The sequence below is a fragment of the Acinonyx jubatus genome, chromosome X (genome assembly GCF_027475565.1).
Source record: "Acinonyx jubatus isolate Ajub_Pintada_27869175 chromosome X, VMU_Ajub_asm_v1.0, whole genome shotgun sequence".
Classification (NCBI taxonomy): domain Eukaryota; kingdom Metazoa; phylum Chordata; class Mammalia; order Carnivora; family Felidae; genus Acinonyx; species Acinonyx jubatus.
This window is the reverse complement of record NC_069389.1, coordinates 109,234,799-109,255,666: the sequence shown is the minus strand read 5'-3', so window position 1 is coordinate 109,255,666 and position 20,868 is coordinate 109,234,799. Positions and strand designations below refer to the sequence as shown.

Sequence of the window (20,868 nt, the reverse complement as noted above, 5' to 3'; positions counted from 1 at the left end):
CAAACTGGGGGTTGCTGGAGGGGTTGTGGGAGGGGGGATGGGCTAAACGGGTCAGGGGCACTAAGGAATCTACTCCTGAAATCATTGTTGCACTAGATGCTAACTAATTTGGATGTAAATTTTTTTTTGGATGTAAATTTTAAAAAATAAAAAATAAAATGAAAAAAATAAAAAAGAATTTTTGCTACTTAATAAAAAAATAAAATAAAATAAAAATAAAAATAAAAAATTTTTGTAATGTTTATTTCTTTTTGAGAGGGACCAAACACGAGTGGCGGAGGGGCAGAGAGAGAGGGAGACACAGAATCCAAAGCAGGCTCCAGGCTCTGAGCTGTCAGCGCAGAGACCGATGCAGGGCTCGAACTCATGAACCGTGAGATCATGACCTGAGCCAAAGTTGCACGTTTAACTGACTGAGCCACCCAGGCACCCCCAAAAGAAACCCATCTTTTTTAAAAATTTTTTTTAATGTTTTTATTTTTGAGACAGAGAGAGGCAGAGCATGAGCAGGGGAGGGGCAGAGAGAGAAGGAGACACAGAATCCGAAGCAGCCTCCAGGCTCTGCACTGTCAGCACAGAGCCCGACGCGGGGCTCGAACTCACGGACTATGAGATCATGACCTGAGCCAAAGCCGGACGCCCAACCGACTGAGCCACCCAGGCGCCCCAAAAGAAACCCATCTTAATGAATAGTTAAATTAATAAAATAGCTAGTAAAAATGGTAAATCAATTTAAATTGCTAAAGCTTATGTTCTTTTCCCTTGCAATTCTACTTTTACTAATGCGCCCTATGAAATTGCTAGCCCACGTATACCTAGATGTATGTACAAGGAAATTTATTACAGCATTATTTGTAACTGCAAAAAATTGGAAGCCACTTAAATGCCCATCAGTAGTGAGTTAAATAAATCATAGTACATCTATACAATGGATAAATGCAGCCCTAAAAACAGATGAGGTTGATCTAAATGTACTGATACATCCATGATAATATTAAGTTAAAATACATCAAATGATAAAATAATATGTATGTACGCATATATTATTTTTGGGTTTTTTTTGAAAACAAAACACACACGCACAAGCACACATTATAAATCTATAGAAAAAAATCTAAAAGAATAGATACCTCTGTGGAGAGGGTGTGGAGTAGGTTTTGCTTTATATTCATGTACTTTGTCTTGTTTGAGTTTATATTATAGTAAACTCCATATAATAAACAACCATAATGTATTGCATTTGTAATTTTTTTAAGTTTTTCTTTTTTTTTTTTTTTTTGAGAGAGAGAGGGTTCAAGTGAGTGAGGGGCATAGAGAGGGAGAGAGAGAATCTCACAAGGGGTAGAGAGAGGGAGGGAGAGAGAGGGTTGGCGGGGGAGAGAGAAGTGGGGCTCACCCAAAGTGGGCTTGAACTCACAAACTGAGATCATGACCTAAGCTGAAGTCAGACGCTTAACCGACTAAGCCACCCAGGCACCCCTATTTTTTCTTCTTCGAAGTAGGCTCCATGCCCAACGTGGGGATTGAACTCACAACCCTGAGATCAAGAGTCACATGCTCTACCAACTGAGCCAGCCAGGCACCACCTGCATTTGTAATTTCTAAAACCGAAGAAAAGATGCTTAAAAATGACTCCAAAATTAAATTACTAATGACTGGCAACTTGCTGTTGTTATTATTTTCACTGTGTTGTCTAAATATTCCAGAGACATCTCCAACTATAGTGAGTACTTGCTTATGAAGTCCAGGTAGGGTTCATGGTTTTCAGGAAATGTTCCCCAAAAGCCTTGTTCTCATGAATATATAAATATATACGTATATAATTTATGTGTTGATAGATTTATTGAGATTTGTAACCTAGCAATGTGCTCATTAAAATTTATTTGTTAAAGGTCATCATCCTTCTATGGACCATAAATACCAGTTTATTAGGCAAAAGCTGAAGCTAGGCATGTTGTAATCACTCCTATTTATTCATGTAATTGCCCCCTTTTCCCCATATGTCGTGTGGCCAGGACGGAGGTAGAAATTCTGTGGTGAGCTGTAGCCAGTAGCCGAATTGCCCCAGGTGGGTTATTAGCACCAGCAAATCCCTTCAAAGGAAGCTTGTAAGACAGTGGTCATAATCTTTTGGGGGCCACAGACCCCTAGACATAGTCCTGCACGGTGTGGGGGTGAAAGAACACGAGCTTTGCAACAGGACAAATCTTTGCTCACATCTCAGCTCCGCTAATTTAATTGGTGACATCAAGCAACTTACTTAACCTCTTTGAGCCTCTCTTTCCTCATCTGTAACATGCCTGGTACAGGGAAAGAACTTTGTAAAATGTAGCAATTTATCAAAATACTTTTGAATATGATGGAAACCATAGACTTCGTCTTCAGGAAAAAAGAATCCATCTTGCATTTTTAGTATGTTGCATGCAATTTCAAGGGCTTTGCCCACCCATCGAGGCCATTCTGGACCTCAGGACCCCTGGTCTAAGGTTTAGAAAGAACATGTGAAGAAACCTGAATAGTAGAAATAATCTTTTCTACTCCTTTTGCTGGTTGTCATTTCAGATTGTGTTTTCTTTTCCTTTTTGTTGTGTTGGATTATTTGTGTATTATGCCTATCGGGACTCAATCAGACCAAGAAGATAGATTGTACATTAAAGAGTGTACAACAGAGCAAAGTAAATGGGGGTTGTCTAGCACTTTAATGCATCAGTTAGATTTAGCAATTTACCAACAAAGTGGTAGAAAAGGTCATGGCAATTCACTAGCCAGATTAGGTTTTCAAAAACCACTCCTGAGCATATGGATTTAATAGAGCCATACTTCCGGTTCTTTAGATCAAAGATAAAGTTACTTTAAACTGCTTTGGGTGAGCTGTTCAGGCTTAACCTGCTAGTCCTTAGCTCCTTTTTATAATCAGAGCCAGCTAGGACTATTCTCTTTTATTTCCAAGGCTTCAGAAAAGAGAAAAACCAAATGCCTTCAGGTAGTCACCCAAAGGAATAGCATTCCTGTTCCTTTGCTTTAGTCTGATCTCCAAGAAACACAGAAACCCTCTGGAATGCGCCTCTGCCATTAATTCAAACAGTACCCAGACCACTGGTGAAAACATATCTATATAATCTGTGAGAGCCTATTAAGCATGGGTCTAGCCCTCATCCCCTTGATACCTCTCCCCCAAATCCATAAGAATCATCAATAAAACCTAAAAATGAGTGAACATTTCAGGAAATGAGAAAACAAAATCCCATCTGGATGTTGTTATCACTGACTTTACCCACACTCAGGACCTGCTACTGCTGAGGGTGGAAAAGATTGGATTTGAGGGGAGAATGGGGTTGTACAGAGAAAAGCAACCCTATATTTTCTCATCGAAATTGGAAAGAAGGAGAAAAATAACATGCGTCATTCCAAAAAGCCAGTTTTGTTACAAGAACTCCATCCCAAACAGTTCTCTAACATCATCATTGCTCACAAAAGAAAAATGAATTGGTTTATAAATCCCATTGCTTGCTAAAAAGGACCCAGGACTCCTTGGTAAAATGGCTGATTCTTGAGCTTAGCAGAAAAAGTACAAGATGAGCCTATAACATCCTGTTGTGCTGAAACTAAGGAAATACTCAAAAAAAAAAAAAAAGCTGGGAACATGTCAAAAGGACACAAGAGCCAGATGGAAGGACACCCACTGGCCAAAAGAGGGCCAATTTGAACATCAAAATAGATGATAGCAACAGATTGTAACCCATCGAATAAGGGAAGAATCCATGAGTTCGTGTTGGTATAAACACATAAACAACGGAAGGAATATATAAGTAAATGTGGAAGAAGAAAACACTCTCCCTTACAATAAAATACGAACTAATACATGTTGAAAAACAACGGAGTTTTAAAAATCATCACTTTGCAACCAAGTCACTGAGGCAAGAATCATCAATAGATGTAAAACTACTGGGTGAAAGTTTGATAATAATGGGATGTTTACATAGCCTCCATATATTCCCCCCGGAAATTAGTTAATTACAAAGGGGAAAATAGGAACTGCACAGTGGAGAAATCTAGAATCATCGTCAGAATCAAATGATCATCGCCAGTAATGGGAAAAATTGGCATCATGAAAGACAGGAAAGGACTAAGGATCTGTTCCAGATTCATCTAACGAGACGTGGTAACTAACTGCAATGCATGATCTTGAATTGGATCCTGGACCAAGCAAAAAATAGCTATAAAAGAAATTAGTAGGATAATTGGTTAAATTTGAATATGGAGTATGAATTAGATATTCGTGCTGTATCGGTGTTCCACAAAGAGAATGTCCTTATTCTAAAGAAGTACACACTGAGATATTTTGAGACATTTAGGGGTAATGAGGCATTATGTCTGCAACTTACTCTCAAATGATTAAGAAACGGTGTGTGTGCGCACGCGCGCATGTGTGTGTGTGTGTGAATGGAGGAAGAAAGAGAAGGAAAAAGAAGAATAAAACATGGGGAAAATGTAATAGTGAATGTGGGTAAAGAACATATTGAAGTTCTCTGTCCTGTTGTAATTTTTCTGCAAGCTTGAAATCATATCAAAATAAAACACACACAAAAAAGGAAAAAAAATAGTATTTGTCCTACATTAAAAAAAAAAAAAGATGACAAAACGGTGGCAACCGTGGGCCCCTCTGAAGAAAACAGAGCCTTGGCCAAGAGTGGGTCATCCAGAGCAGCAAGCAGACGACTGCATCAGCACAACCCTTGCCTAGGAGGACAATTCAGGAGTTACTCACAGCAGCGCAGTCTCATGTCAACAGTTGGGATGATCTTGTTGATGAGCCAAACATCTTCTTCCCAACTAACGACGTTTCCACCCAAACACTTCATAAAGTCCTCATTTTTCAGGACGTGGTCCCAGAGTTGAAAGTAGTACAAGCTGCCAGCGAAGCCAGGCAGTGGGCTTTTAACCTGGCTGTCCCAGTTCTTGAGAAAATGTCCTAGAATCAGAGTCCCATTAGGTGTCAGGCTTTGTGGTTGATCCATCACTACCAGTATCCTTTCTGTATTCAGGAAGAGCTCTAATCTGCCCTTGACACCATCCCATATCAAGCAGATTGTATGCCACTGAAACGGAGTCAGTTGGTAACGGATATAAAAAGTCCTCCCCAAGTTGTACAGTATTAGCTGCTGATGGTCTCCTGCAAGTCCAAGGTCTATGTCTTCTCTTCCCAGGAAGGTGTTATTAGTAATATAGGAGAAGGCCATCCAATCACTTGATTTGTCATCCACGAATACCAGGTCAATGCATGCTGTGAATCGACTGAGTTCAGGAACCGTGTTGGTCAGGCTCACGTACGTGTCAGCTCTTCCATAAAAATCCAGTCTTTTTCCTTTCAGTGAAAGTGCATCTGTCCAAATTTGGGGATAGGGGAAAGAGAAAGCAAATGAAATTTCAGTAACAAAAATTCAATTTTATCATCTTTGGCCACATAGTCATATCCAGATTACACGATACCATTATGAGTCAATACTGCTGCAAAACAGCCCAAATAATGGAGATACACAAATCATCTCTGTTTGACATTGGCATGTGACATTTTTTGGCAGAAGAGTTTCTTCCTAATTATATTTTGCCTGCGCTAATATGAAAAGTCAGATTAGTGTTCCCAGAGCACACACCAGCTGGACATTTCGGGGAGGCAGCTAGAAGTATGTAAGTAGTTGGCAGGGAAGAGGCCAAAGAAAAGGCAGCTTGGACTTAAAATTTGCTGCACAGAATCTTCGCTCGTGTAATCAAAAGATAGCTATTTCCATCTACCTAACTGCCTTATTATATTCATGGTGCAACAGCAATTTATTTCTCCAATGCCTTTTCCTGAGCCAAATTACTTGATTTATTCTGTCTCTGGAGACCGCGTCTCGCTGAAGGCACCGACAGGGGCCCGGAGGGTGACCAGGCGGACAATACCGAAGCTTCAAGGCTTCTGTCTGCACTCAGAAATAAGATAAATGGCACTGCCTTGAATCTACCCCAATTCCCCTCTTCCAGCTCCTCACCAAGGGAGCTGCGTATCTTTAAGAGGTTCCAGGGGGCCATGGACCCAGTTACCACTGGCTCTGGAGTCAACGAGCCTGGGTTGGAATCTCAGCTCTGACATTCATCAGCTGTGTAACTTTGAACACGTACCTTAACCTCCCCATGCCTCAACGTTTGCCTCAATAAAATGGGGAGTCAGGGCCCCAGTATGCAGGCACAACTCGGGCCCACCATTCACATTATAATCTACTCCAGATAATACCCCTATCTAGTGACCTTACAAGCTTGAAGATTAAGTGAGATGATGCATGCCAAACCCTCTCAAACGTTGCTGAAGAACATGGCCATCGGTACAGTCATTTCGTGGTCGATCTGGCAATATCTATGAAAATTTAAACTTGAGCATGCCCTTTGCTTCACAGGAAGCCATTGGTGAATGGTGACAGTATCAGCCTTACAAACCTCACACCCCAGGCCACGAGGCAAATATCTGAGAATTGGCAAATATCAACCTAATTCCAGCCCCAGCACGGTACCTGACAAACCAAAAAGAGCTTTATGACAGAACAGAACTCCAACCTCTCTCTGCATTAGGGATGTGACACTGGGACCGCCACTCTACAACTGACAGTGTCCTGCCAGAACAGCACACTACAAAGGCTGGCAGGAAGTGACCGCTTCCCTGCTTCTGGAAGATGTCCCCAGATGAAAGCTTCTAGGTATTCTCCAGCCCTACAATATTCTCTCGCCCTCCATTCCTCCACTGATGTCTTTCAAAGGCAAACAAGTACATGCCTGCCCACACGCACGCATGCGCACACACGCGCACACACACCCCACCCCCCACCCCCCACCCCCCGCCTCCCGCCATGTGCCGGAACCCATACCATCCACCTGCCAGTGAGCTATTTCTGAACTGTCCATGGTGGATGAGCAAATGTTTATTTCTATCCCTGGCTTATGTGATTATATTATCTTATCATCTTTCATGTGGCTAATAAATCTAGAGGTCATCCCACAAGGCGATAATCACTATGAAACCCAAATCTCGATTATGGTTGGTTAACTGCTTTTCTGTTCAACCCCCCAAAATGACGTCAAATACAACGTTTAAGAACAGGTTTTATGATGAGCATAAATCTCCAAGGCTCATTTGTCCTTTAAAGGAGAATGTATCATAATCCCATATTATCTACAGGGCCCCTCCTCTCTGCAATATACTCATATAAAGCCAGTTGCCAAAGGACACAAACATGCAACATAACTACGTCAGAAATATAAAAAGATGGCCCCTCGCTATTTTTGAAACACAAGTTACAAGGAGATAACCATTTTTACCTTTTGAAATGATAGCACTTTAGACTGAGAATAGCCAGCATTGACAAGCTTGTGAGGAAACAAGTCATTTTAATACACTGTCGTGGGAGCACCAATTAGTACGATCTATTTCTTTAAGTTTATTTATTTTTTAGTAATCTCTACATCCAACGTGGGGCTCCAACTCACAACCCTGAGATCAAGAGTAGCATGTTCCACTGACTGAGCCCACCAGGCATCCCAAGCATGTGGCTCTTGATCTTAGGGTTATTTATAAGTTCGAGCAACACATTGGGTACAGAGATTACTTAAAAAAAATTAAATCTTGGGGCGCCTGGGTGGCTCAGTCAGTTAAGCGTCCAGCTTCGGCTCAGGTCATGATCTCACGGTTTGTGAGCTCAAGCCCCGCATCGGGCTCTGTGCGGCCAGCTCAGAGCCTGGAGCCTGCTTTGGATCCTGGGTCTCCCTCTCTCTCTGCCCCTCCCCCACTCTCGCTCTGTCTTTCTCTGTCTCTCAAAAAATTAATAAACATTAAAAATTTTTAAAAAATAAAAATAAATAAAATCTTTAGGGGCACCTGGGTGGCTCAGCTAAGTGTCTGACTTTGGCCGAGGTCATGATCTCATGGTTCATGAGTTCGAGCCCCACATCAGGCTCTCTGCTGTCAGCACAGAACCTGCTTCAGCTCCTCTGCCTCCCTCTCTCTCTGCCCCTCCCTTGCTCATACTTGCTCTCTCTCTCAAAAATAAACAAACATTTTTGTAAAAATCTTTAAAAAGAAAAAGAAGGCTCCTGGAGGAGGATCAATGTTTTTTAGCATATTCACAAAGATGTTCAACCAGCACAATAATTCAGTCTTTTTTTTTTTTTTTTTTTTTTTTTGTAAACTCTACTCTCAACTTGGGGCTGGAACTCATGATCTGGAGATCAAGAGTTACATAGCTCTGCTGACTGAGCCAGCCAGGCTCCCCAATACAGTCTTTTTTTCTGATGGGCAATTTGCCAATATCTATGAACACTTTCATTGTGTATAGCTGTGTATATACTTTTGACCCATCAGTTCCATTTCTATCAATTTATTCTAGACAAATGTACATGTATACAACAATGCAAGTACCAGGATATTTATTGCGGTATTGTTTGTAATTGAGAAAAAGTAAGAATATTTGTATGTCAGTCCATAAGTGACTAGTTAAGCAACTGTTACCTCTGTATAATGGACAATTAAAGCAAACAAGGTAGATCGATACAATCATGGAGAGATTTCCAAGGCTCCATATTATATGAAATGTGAGTTACATAAGTGTAGACAGAATATTATCCTACTGTTTAAAATAAGAGAAAAATATGTGCCTTAGCATAGAAAAAAAGCCAGAAAAACACACACCAAACAGTTAAGAATGAGTATCTTTAGGGGCGCCTGGATGGCTCAGTCGGTTAAGCGGCTGACTTCGGCTCAGGTCATGATCTCGCGGTCCGTGGGTTCGAGCCCCGCATCGGGCTCTGTGCTGACAGCTCAGAGCCTGGAGCCTGTTTCAGATTCTGTGTCTCCCTCTCTCTGACCCTCCCCTGTTCATGCTCTGTCTCTCTCTGTCTCAAAAATAAATAAATGTTAAAATTTTTTTTTTTTTTTAAAAAGAATGAGTATCTTTAGGTGTGAGATTTAGGGGGACTTTTACTTTCTATGTTACTTATTTCAGTAATATTTGCACTTTTTATTTTTTTGTTTTTAATGTTTACTTTTTATAGAATTTTTCAAAATTTTATTTATTTTTTGATAGAGAGAAAGAGACAGAGCATGCGTGGGGGAGGGGCAGAGAGAGAGGGAGACACAGAATCCGAAGCAGGCTCCAGGCTCTGAGCTGTCAGCATAGAGCCTGACATGGGGCTCAAACTCACGAGCCATGAGATCATGACGTTTAAACAACTGAGCCACCCAGGGCCTTAATGTTTATTTATTTATTTTTTTTGAGAGAGAGAGAGTGTGTGAGAGAGAGAGGGGCGGAGAGAGAGGGGAACAGAGGAACCGAAGCGGGCTCTGTGCTGTCAGCAGAGAGTCCGATGCGGGGCTCAAACTCACAAATGGTGAGATCACGACCTGAGCCAAACTCAGACACTTAATGGACTAAGCCACCGAAGTGCCCCGATATTTGCACTTTTTATACAATCATGTGTTAAATTTATAATCAGAAAAATAAAGATGGATGGATGGATGGATGGATCGATCGATAGAACCACTTGTAGCCATACTTGAGACTCTGTGTTTCTGGGGGCAGAGGTAAGGTCTACCTGGATATGAGCAGAAGTTGGTGTAATGGAGTCCAAAGAACCAGCTCTGAGTCCTAGGTCTGCCCCCTACTCACTGCATGAACGTGGACAATTAACGCACGAGAAAGCTTTTAGGACAGTGGCATTTAGTGAGCACTGTATGAATGTTAAATACACCTACGTCACTTCTTTGTGTCTCATTCCTCCATGGTAAGATAGGAATAATAATTACCGTCCTCGCAGGGCCATTATGAGAGATGGCGCAGTAGTAAGTGCCATTTAGGTTTTATGTATGAAATGTTTATAAACTGTGAAGCCCCGTGTAAATGTCAGCTGCCATGTTCACCACTGTCATTCTTAGAAGTCTCTTTCTTCTCCCAAACCTCTTTTGTACCCTCACACAGGCAGGAGCGTCTGCGCGGAGCCCTGCTGCAAGCCCCCGGGCCCCCAGCTGGGGCTCAGAGGGGACCAGGCTGTGCCGAGGCGGGACAAGGGCTTTGTCCTTCTGTTTGGACTGGCGAGCAGCGTTCTCAGCTGGGCCTCTCCAGGGCCTGCTTCAAAGGCCACTTGTGCCTTTGCATATGATTTAACTATCCATTGCAGATGTCTGCTTGGACGCTGCCATCTGTTCCCTGGCAATTTTCAAACCCAAATTGCATGATTGCTCCCCCGAAGCGTGTTCCCTCTTGATTTGGCTCCTCTGTGTCTCCTGGCCCCTATCCTGTTTCCTTTTATTTTCAATTACATTTATTGTTTTCCTCACTTAAAAGAAAAACCCTGTTTCTTCCATTATAGAAGTGATACTGTGCATGCTTTTTAAAAGAAAAAATGGAAAGCATTAGAAAAGTAAAAAGATGAGAACAAAGTCAGCCAGAGCCCTACCACCCGGAGACAACATGTTGGCAAATTTCCTTTGGCGGTCCTTTTCTTCTGTGCACGAGTTTTGTTTATTTCTACGTGGCTGAGATCATATTGTATGGAAAATTTGGTACCCTGCTTTTCTCACGTAACATGATGACATAAGTATCTCCCATGTTAGGAAAAACTTATGAGCCTCGTTTAAATGGCTCTGTTACAGCCCTGGGAGTGCCAGGCACCATTTTATTTACATTGAGAAAATTCACATACTACAAAATTCACCATATGAATCGTTTTAAAGTGTACAGTTCAGTGGCAGTCAGTACATTCGTGATGGGATATGACCATCACCATTATCTAGTTCTAGAACATCCTCAGCCTCCCAAAAGGAAACCCCATATCCGTCAAGCAGTCAATGACCCTTCCCTCCTCCGTCCTGCTGGCAACCACTAATCTACTTTCTGTCTGTATGGATTTGACTATTCTGGACATTTCATATAAATAGAAACATCCAAGTGACCTTTCTAGTTTCTAGTTTCTTGCACTTCGCATAATGTTTCCAAATCCATCCATGTTTTAGCACGCATCAGTACATCATTATTTTTTTTTAAGATCTTTTTTTTTTTTTTAAGTAATCTCTACACACAACGTGGGGCTCGAACTCACAACTCTGAGATCAAGAGTCACACGCATTTCCAACCGAACCAGCCAGGCGCCCCAATACATCATTATTCTTGATGGTGGAATGACATTCCATTGTAGGGATATACTACATTTTGTTTACTGACTCATCTGTTAATGGACTTTTGGGTTGTTTCTACCTTTTAACTATTATGAACAGTGCCTCTGTGGACACTCATGTCATTTGTTTTGTGTGAACATGCCTTCGTTGCTTTTGGGTACATATCTAGGATGGGTCATGTAGTAATTCTATGTTTCACTTACTGAGTAACAGCCACTGGTTTCCACAGCAGCCACTTCATATTCCCTCCAGCAGTTTATAAGGGTTCTAATTTCTCTACTTTGTCACCAACATTTGCTATTTTCCATTTCTTTAAATTAGTATTATAACCATCACAGAGGGCGTGGAGTGGTGTCTCCCCATGGTTTTGGTTTACATTTCCCTAATGACTAATGACATTGAGCATCTTTTCATGTGCTTGTTGGCCATGTGTATATCTTCTTTGGAGAAATGTCTATTCAAGCCCTTTGCCCATTTTTAAGTTGTGTCATTTGTCTTTTTGTTGTTGAATTGTAAGCACTCTTTATATGTTCTATTTTTTTTTAATTTTTTAATGATTATTTATTATTGAGAAACAGAGAGACACAGAGCATGAGCAGGGGAGGGGTAGAGAGAGGTAGAATCCGAAGCAGGCTCCAGGCTCTGAGCTGTCAGCACAGAGCCCAACGTGGGGCTCGAACTCACAAACTGTCAGATCATGACCTGAGCCGAAGTCGGTCACCCAACCAACTGAGCCACCCAGGCGCCCCTGTTCTATTTTTTAAAAAATGTTTTATTATTTATTTTTGAAAGAGACAGAGCACAACTGGGGAACAGGTAGAGAGACGGGGACAGAGGATCCAAAGCTGACAGCAGTGAGCCCGATGCGGGGGCTCAAACTCACAAACCGCAAGATGACCGGAGCCAAAGTTGGACGCTCAATGGATTGAGTCACCCAGGCGCTCCGTTAAATATTCTAGATCCTAGGACCTTATGAGATGTGTGACTGGAAAACATTTTCTCCCATTCTCTAGTTTGTTTTCTCAGTTTCTTGATAGTGTCCTTTGATGCATAAATTTTTAATTCAGATGAAATCCAATTTATCCATTTTTTCTTTTCCTGCTTATTCTTTTGTTGTTGTTGTTTATTTATTTTGAGAGAGAGAGAGCAGGGGAGGGGCAGAGAGAGAGAGAGAATCCCAAGCAGGCTCCGCACCGTCAGCAAGGAGCCTGACACAGGGCTCGAATGTACGAACCATGAGATCACGACCTGAGCTAAAATCAAGAGTCAGATGCTTAACTGACTGAGCCACCCAGGCGCCCCACTGCTCATTCTTTTGGTGTCGGTTCTAAGACTCTATTGCCAAAACCAAGGTCATGAAGATTTCTTCCGTTTTTCATAGTTGTTCTTACGTTTGGTCTTTCATCTACTTTGACTTAATTTTTGTACATGGTGTGAAGAGGGAGTCCAACTTCATTCTTTTTATGTGTTTATATGTATATGTATAAGTTTACATGTCCAGTTGGGCTAGCACCATTTGTTGAAGAGACTATTTTTCCCCATTGAATGCTCTTGGCCCCCTTGTGAAAAATTAACTGACCATACATATATGCATGGGTTTCTTTCTGGACTTTCCATTCTGTGCCATTAACCTATATCTGTTCTGATGCCAATAACGTACTGTTTTGATTACCATAACCTTGTAGTAAGTTTTGAAACTGGGATGTGTGAATTCTCCAACTTTGTTCTTTTTCAAGATCGTTTTGGCTATTCAGGGTCCCTTGCAATTCCATATGAATTGCACAATCATCTTTTCCTTATCTGTAAAAAAAAAAAAAGCCCTTGGATTTTGATAAGATTTGCAATTAATTTGTAGATCTCTCCGGGGAATATTGACATTTTAATATTAAATCCTGTTATCTTTTTTTAAAGTAAGCTGTATGCCCAATAAACCCAAGATCAAGAGTCAAATAGCTCTACTGACTGAGCCAGCCAGGCACCCCTAAATCATGTTACCTTAATATTAAATCCGTGAACGTGGGATCTTTTCCATTTATTTAGGTCTCCTTTAATTTCTTTCAGCAATGTTTGCAGTTTGAATGTAGAAGTCTTTCAACTACTTGGTTAAATTTATTCCTAGGTATTTTATTCTTTTTTTTAATTTTTAAAAATGTTTATTTATTTTTTAGAGAGAAAGAAAGACAGAGCGTGAGTGGAGGAGGGGCGGAGAGAGAGAGAGGGAGACACAGAATCTAAAGCAGGCTCCAGGCTCTGAGCTGTCAGCACAGAGCCGGCCGCGGGGCCTGAACCCACAAGCCACAAGATTATGACCTGAGCTGAAGTCGGACACTTAACCGACTGAGCCACCCAGCCGCCCCATAGGTATGTTATTCTTTTATATGCTATTGTAAATGAAATTATTTTTGTAACTTTGTTTCAGATTGTGCCTTACTAGTACATAGAAATACCACTAAATTTTTGTGTGGATCTTGTGTCTTGCAACTTGGCTGAATGTGTTTATTAACTTAAATGTCTTTTTTTTTTTTTTTTTTTGCAGATTCTGTAGGGCGTTCTATATGTAAGAACATGTAATCATCTGCAAATAGAGATGGTTTTACTTTTTCTTTCCAGTTTGGATGCCTTTTATATCTTTTTCTTGCCCAAGTTCTCTGGCTAGAACTTCCGGTAATGTTGAATACAAGTGGTAAAAGTGGGTATTCTGGTCTTGTTCCTGATCTTAGGGGAAACTTTTCAGCTTTTCATCATTAAGTATAATGTTTACTGTGGGCCTTAGCTAGATGGTCTTATAAGGTGGAGGAAGTTCCCTTCCATTTCTAGTGTGGCGAGTGTTTTAGTCATGAAAAGGTGTTGGATTTTTGTCAAACTTTTTTCCTGCATCAATTGAGACGATCCTGTGGTTTTCCCCCCTTCAGGCTAGAAATGTGTTGTATTATGTTAATTGATCAATTTTTACATGTTGAACCACCTTTGCATTCATTCGTGGGATAAATTCCACTTGGTCAAGGTATATAATCCTCTCAATATATTGCTGGATTCAGTCTGCTAGTATTTTGTTAAGAATTTTTGTGTCTAGGGGAACCTGGCTGGCTCAATGGGTAGAGCATGAGACTCTTAATCTCAGAGTCGTGAGTGAAAGGCCCATATTAGATGTAAAGCTTACTTAAAAGAAAAAAAAAGAAATTTTCAGGGGCACCTGGCTGGCTCAGTCAGAAGAGCATGCGACTTTGGTCTTGGGGTTTGTGGGTTCAAGCCTCATGTTGGATGTAGAGATGACTTAACAATTTTTTAAATGTTTAAAAGAAAGAATTTTGAATCTATACCCATAAGGGATATTGGTCTGTATTTTTCTTTTCTTGTGGTGCCTATGTCTGCCAGCTACCATTTTTTTTTAAACTCTCTACCAGATTGATAGAGCAAACGATTGTGTCCCAGGTCTGTCTCTGGCAGATCCTGGGGGGAAAATAAAACTCTTGCTATAATGATTACTCAGTACGTAATTTTATTTTGCTTTTTGCTAAGTTCCAAAGCTGCTCTGCCTGGTGATGCCATGTTTACACAATTTTGAAGCAGAACTGAATTCACTGAGCATGAAATAACGCCAGTTTTTCCCAGAATGCTCCAACTCTTGTACTGGCTGATTTTTCAGGGCAGTGGCTTAACCAGAGTCTTGGCCCTCTACTGCCAGTTTCCAGTGCCCAGCATCATGGCTGGTACATAGTAGGTCCTTTATACCTGTTTTCTGATAAATGGTTTGCCCACTATTAGGGCACTGAGTTGGAGTCTAATGGATGGCAGATAGAGGGCCATTCCTTGTGCAAAGGCATCAGAGATGTGAGCGAAGTATCTGACATAGAATGAGAAGTTCTGAACTGTAAAGTTTCCTCTTCCTATCGGACCCCAAAAGTCACAAATACATTCATTTTAAAAGTCACGGAGTAAAAGCCTTAGAATTCTAAGAGACAAGCAATCCAAATGATTCTTTTTCTGCACCACCCCTTAATTTTCTGCAGACAGCATTAAGCAATCATCAGATATATCCTGTATTTGTTTCTCTGTCCTCTCTAGGCCAAGTTTCTCCTTGAAATGTTAAAGTGTTTCAAAACTTAGGGGCCTGAGATTCTAGATACACTGCCTTGAACCATCTTAGGGGGAGTGGACGAATGAAGCTCATCACAGTCTGGCACCATAGGCATGGCCTGGTCTCTGTTTCTCCCCCGATGAGGTGACCCGCTCTCCTCTATTTTACTCAAGATTTCCAATCCAGAGAGCCTTACTGAGCAGTCGTTTGGGTGCTGTAACAAAGTACCACAGACCAGTGGGTTGAACCACAGACATTTATTGTCCCACAGCTCCGGAGGCTACCAGCTGAGATCAAAGTGTCGGCAGCGTCCTTTCCTTCTAAGGGCTCTGAGGGGCAAAACCTGTGCCTTGTTTCTCTCCTAGGTTCTGGTTTGCTGGCAACATTCGGTGTTTTGTGACTTCTTTTGATCTCCCCAACCTCCACCTTTGTCTCCACATGGCCCTCTCCCTGCATGCGTGTCTGTGCGCAAATTTTCTCCTTTTATAAGGACACCAGTCATCTCAGATTAGGGGCCCACCCTACTCCAGTATGACCCCAACTTTACTTAACTAATTACGTTTGCATTGACCCTACTCCCAAATGTGATTACATCCTGAGGTGCTGAGGGAGAGGACCTCAACATATGAAGTTGGGGGGGACACAATTCAATTCATAATACTGCATAAGGCTCAAGGCCCAGCTAACCACCTGGAAATACCTCCTATCAGAAGGGGGAGACAAGGCAGAGCAAATTTTAGGGAAGGGACCCACCAGAGGCATCGGCTGCTTTTATACCCTGGAAAATCTGGCCACCCTGAGGATGGGCATTCCGCAAGGGTACACCATGCCTGCCTCAACTGGGAAATGTCAGCACTCGCTCCTAAAAGGGGAGTGGGCAGACCCTCATTTCCATAGTATGCGAAACCTATACCTGCACAAAGGGCCTTCTGGCTCTGAGTATCACAAATTCTCGCAAATGAATGTTCAGGAGCGTGGAAAACACTCGTAGACCAGGTCTGAGTTCTAGCAGATCCGTGGCTGTCTGAGTTGATCTATGGATAGGTGCTTGATACTGGGGAGCTCCGTTACCCACAACACCATGGTCATCACGTGAACAGCCATAGAGAATGGGAGTTACTGCCTGATACCCACCGCCTACACTTCCCGCTGATCTTGTGAGTAACCGGCTAACCTGTGGATAAGCCAGATCTGTCATATGTAAAAGCATCCACCTTTGAGCCTCATTTCTGTCACCAGTCACTAACCACAGAGTTTTCCAACACACCTGCTCTTCCAGGCCACAGGACGCTGACCACATATGGGGCCTGTCAAGAATTCTTCTCAAAACAGGAAGCAGAAGAATCACCCCCACATAGGTAATGTGATTGTTCCTTCAAATTTTGGGTCCAAGGCCCATGTCTTACCCAACAAGATGGATGCCTTTACTCAGAAAGCCAGAAGAACCATGGAGAATTCATCTACTCAACTATGTATCAGTGCTAGAGTGAACTCATATTCATCTCAGGTCCTTGGCCCTAATCAGCTTACATTCCAGAGAGAGAGGTAGTCAATAAACAAGTAAATATAAGAATTACAAATTAGTAGGGGTGCCTGGGTGGCTCAGTCGGTTGAGCGTCCGACTTCGGCTCAGGTCACGATCTCACAGTCCGTGAGTTCGAGCCCTGCGTCGGGCTCTGTGCTGACAGCTCAGAGCCTGGATCCTGTTTCCGATTCTGTGTCTCCCTCTCTCTGACCCTCCCCCGTTCATGCTCTGTCTCTCTCTGTCTCAAAAATAAATAAACGTTAAAAAAAAAATTAAAAAAAAAATTACAAATTAGCAATGAATCATGGGAATCTACTCCCGAAGCCAAGAGCACACCGTATACTCTGTATGTTAGCTAACTTGACAACAAATTACATTTAAAAAAGAAAAAAAAAAATTACAACTTGTGGGGTGCCTGGCTGGCTCAGTCGGTAGAGCTTGTGCTCTTGATCTCGGGGTTGTGAGTTTGAGCCCCATGTTGGGTGTAGAGATTACTTAAAAATAAAATCTTAAAAAAAAAAGAATCACAAATTGTGAAAAGTGCTCTGAAGGAAATGAATAAGCTGATGAGTTAGCTAATGGGGATAAGGCAAATGGGAATATCTACATTAGACAGGATAGTTTGGGAAGACCCCTCTGAGAGAAGAGTCTTTTCCACCCAGTTCTAGGAGACTAAAAACAGCCAGGGCTACAAAAATGTGGAGTAAGAGTGACCCAGACATGGGTAATAGCATATATAAAGGCCCTGAAGTAAGACTGTGCTTGACATGTTCAAGGAATAGGAAGGAAGCCAGCACGTCTGGGGTGGAGTGAGAGAGGCAGCATGGTAGGAAACGAGGCCCAAGAAGCAGTGGGAGACCAGATCACGCAGTGCTTTTTAGGTCTTATTAAAGAATTTGGACTGGGGTACCTGGGTGGCTCCGTTAGTTGAGCATCCAGCTCTTGATCTCAGCTCAGGTCATGATCTCATGGCTCGTGAGTTCGAGCCCCACATCGGGCTCCTCGCTTAACAGAGCAGAGCCTCCTTGGGATTCTCTCTGTCTCCCTCTCCCCCTGCCCCTCCCCTGCTTCTCTCTCTTCCTCTCGCAAAATGAATAAATAAACTTACATAAAAGGATCTGCAGTTTATCTTTAAAAAAGAATTGCGATTGTATTCTAATTGTCATGGAAATGTATTAGCAGGTTTTGAGTAAAAAAAAAAAAGTGACAAGCTCTGACTTGACACGTTAAAGGATTGCTCTGGCCGTGGTGTGGAGAATGGGCTATAGCAGAGCACGAGTAGAAGCAGGAAGACCAGTGAGGAGTCTGTTTCAGGTTTATTCCTCATCTCCTGCTCCATTCTGCAACTATTCAGTCCCTGACCTGTCTTCATCCATTCCTGCTGGCTCGGCTCTCAACCCTTAGGCCTTAGGACAGACTTGGTTTCTTCTTTTTGACCCTTGGTGTTCTTCTAGGAACATGGCTTTTTTCCACACTCTGGCTCCATCCATTTAGAGCATCTGAGTCTTGTGCCCAGTGTTGCCCTTAGCCCTCTATCCTACAATGACCCTCACAGTTGGGGAAGCTGGTGACTCATCCGGAGCCCGAAGGGAACCGAACCTTAGTTATGCCATTGTTTCAAGGACAGAATCCTCCCCCACCCCCCAGGAAGAAAACGATGAGCTTCTCGCCAATTGAAGAACAATTAGAATTAATTATTCGATAACCGCAAAAAAAAAAAATCATTGTCTCGACCCATGGTTTTGAGACTTAGTCTGGAAAACCTTGTGAATGCTTTAAAATGACTTCTTCAGGTTGAAAACCTGCCTATCCATCGTAATTTCCATTGACCAGTGACATTCCTCACAAACTCATTCTCATTTTCCAGGACAGCACATTCTTCCACTTTTTCTTTCATGACTACAGGAAAGACTTCCAGATCCCTCTGTTCCTAGATCCCTCTATTTCATGCCCCGTGACCCCTCAAAAAAAAAAAAAAAAAACCCACGTAGAGTCTGTGTCACCTATAGCATCACCAAACAGGAGTTCAAAAATGTGTGATTTCAAGTTGCATTAATTTATTAAATAAAACAAACTTAGTGAATCAGCAAATAGGTACCTAATGCCTAACCTGTGGGTCAAGTCCTATGCTGTATGTTTTGGATAGAGAAATGGAGAAAACAGCTTCTGGCCTTTGAGGAAACAGGCAGAGAAAGATAAATCAACATCTTAGCAGGTAGTCAAGGCCAGGTGACAGAGTCGCCGCTGTGCCCCATAGGTCCCATTTCAAGCTTTATTATGAGAAACCTGGTTTCCCATCAGGCCCTGCACACAGCAAGAAGCCAGTCAGTGTTTGTTGTTGATGGTGATGATGATTTGGTGTTTTTCCAGAAGATTAGCACTCAATCTGAGGGCTATTCAAATTAAACCCCAGGTCTATTTCATCAAGAATTGTCACTCACTGGCATGCATGACCTTTTAGCTAAAGACTGATGTGCTAAGTGAACAATGTTATCAACTGAATTTACTTAATATGGACAAAGTTGCAGCCTTCCAAGACGACCTTTTCCGAAGTCTCCAAATTACCAGCTACTTCAGTTCAATTGTCTTAATCATCTATTCACTGCAGAATAAAAACAAAGACAGAATCTAATCTCCAGTCCTGCCACAGAGCCTAGGCAAGGTCTGGGCCACCCCAGAACAGAGGCCTGTTTGTCACCGTGGATCAGTGACCAGCTTTTGGCACACCTCAGTTTCCCCATCTGTACTCTAGGATTGATTGTTGCCACGTAAAGGAGACAAAGGTGATATCATAATAAAATAAAATAAATAAATACACACTATATACATAATAAAATAAAGTAAAAGAAAAGAATAATGACCGCATAAAACAATTTTAAAAACTGTTGGACTTAAAATACATATTGTATTTTTACAAAGTTTTTTAATGTTACTTATTTTAGAGAGACAGAGAGAGTATAAGTGGGGAAGGAGCAGAGAGAGAGGGAGGCACAGAATCCGAAGCAGGCCCCAGGCTCTGAGCTGTCAGCACAGAGCCTGGTGCGTGACTCAAACCCACAAACCGTGAGATCATGACCTGAGCCGAAGTCGGATGCTCAACCGACTGCGCCACCCAGGCGCCCCTAAAATACATATCTTAAAAGAAAGAAAGATGATATTATCATGCTGCGGGGAACTTTAAATACAGCATTTTGCATGGGAGAAAACAGCCCAACAGAAAACTGAAAGCTTCTTTTAAGTGCGCATTAGCCATCAAATGGCATTTCAGAGCTGCATTAAGAAATGTCAAAGACAGCGCCTGCCTGGCTCAGTTGGTAGAACACACAACTTTTGACCTCAGAGTTGTGAGTTCAAGCCCCATGTTGGGTGTGGAGGCTACTTTATTTAGGAAAAAAAAGAAAATGAAATGTCAAGGACAATCATCCAAACTACTGGGTACTTGAAGCCAGTTTTCTATCAGTCTTACACAATCCTGAGTGAATGGATGCATTTACTGAAGTTTCAACTTGTCCTGCAGCCATATTGACCCAAAGGAAGCCGTTGAGAGGCAGCCCCACGACTTTGCAAATGGTTCGTTTCACCTACTGTATATAAGACATTGAAAGAAATCACAAAAGTACATTTTCTTACCTGAGAGAAAGGTACCGCTCAACATGAGAATCAATCCATAAAACTTCTGACATATGATGTGTTCTTTCATTGTGTAAACCTGTGTTCAAAAAGTCAGAAATATGCCCAGCTGAGATTCAGAAAAGGTTTATTTCCAAAAAAAAAAAAAAAAAAAAAAAAAAAAAAAAAGGTTTATTTCCAAGTGTATGTGACCATACTTCTCCCTCCCGTCCAATGCAAGGCTTTTTCCTATTGCTTAAAGCCATGTCTGCCAGCCGCAGTATAGACGCTTGCCTGAGTTACGCAGCCTGGCTGAAACCTCACTGATTGGTTTATTTGCATATCCTTCCAACAAATTGTACCGAGTGCCTACATGTGCCAGAGCCTGTGTTACACGCTGGGAATAACAGTGCTGGGAAGACAAGTTAGCCCAGAGGGGAAGACACACATCGAATGCGT

At 42.0% G+C, this 20,868-nt stretch overlaps 1 protein-coding gene and 1 non-coding gene across 6 annotated transcripts in view; both read right to left on the bottom strand.

The window, feature by feature from the left end:
• The window catches only part of ADGRG4 (adhesion G protein-coupled receptor G4), a 101,328-nt gene that overhangs the window by 78,247 nt on the left and 2,213 nt on the right, over positions 1-20,868 (bottom strand). For all 5 annotated transcript variants that reach the window (XR_008289873.1, XR_008289872.1, XR_008289871.1 and 2 more), the window contains exons 2-3: positions 20,431-20,509; positions 4,769-5,383 (exon numbers count right to left, since the gene is read on the bottom strand). Coding sequence is in view for 2 of the 5 variants with exons in the window: in XM_053201740.1 (XP_053057715.1) it covers positions 4,769-5,383; positions 20,431-20,500 (685 nt within the window). In the remaining 3 variants the exon portion in view is untranslated. The remainder of the gene's footprint in view (positions 1-4,768; positions 5,384-20,430; positions 20,510-20,868) is intronic.
• Positions 1,509-1,581, bottom strand: TRNAK-CUU (transfer RNA lysine (anticodon CUU)). Its single transcript has one exon. It is a non-coding gene; the product is annotated as a tRNA-Lys (tRNA).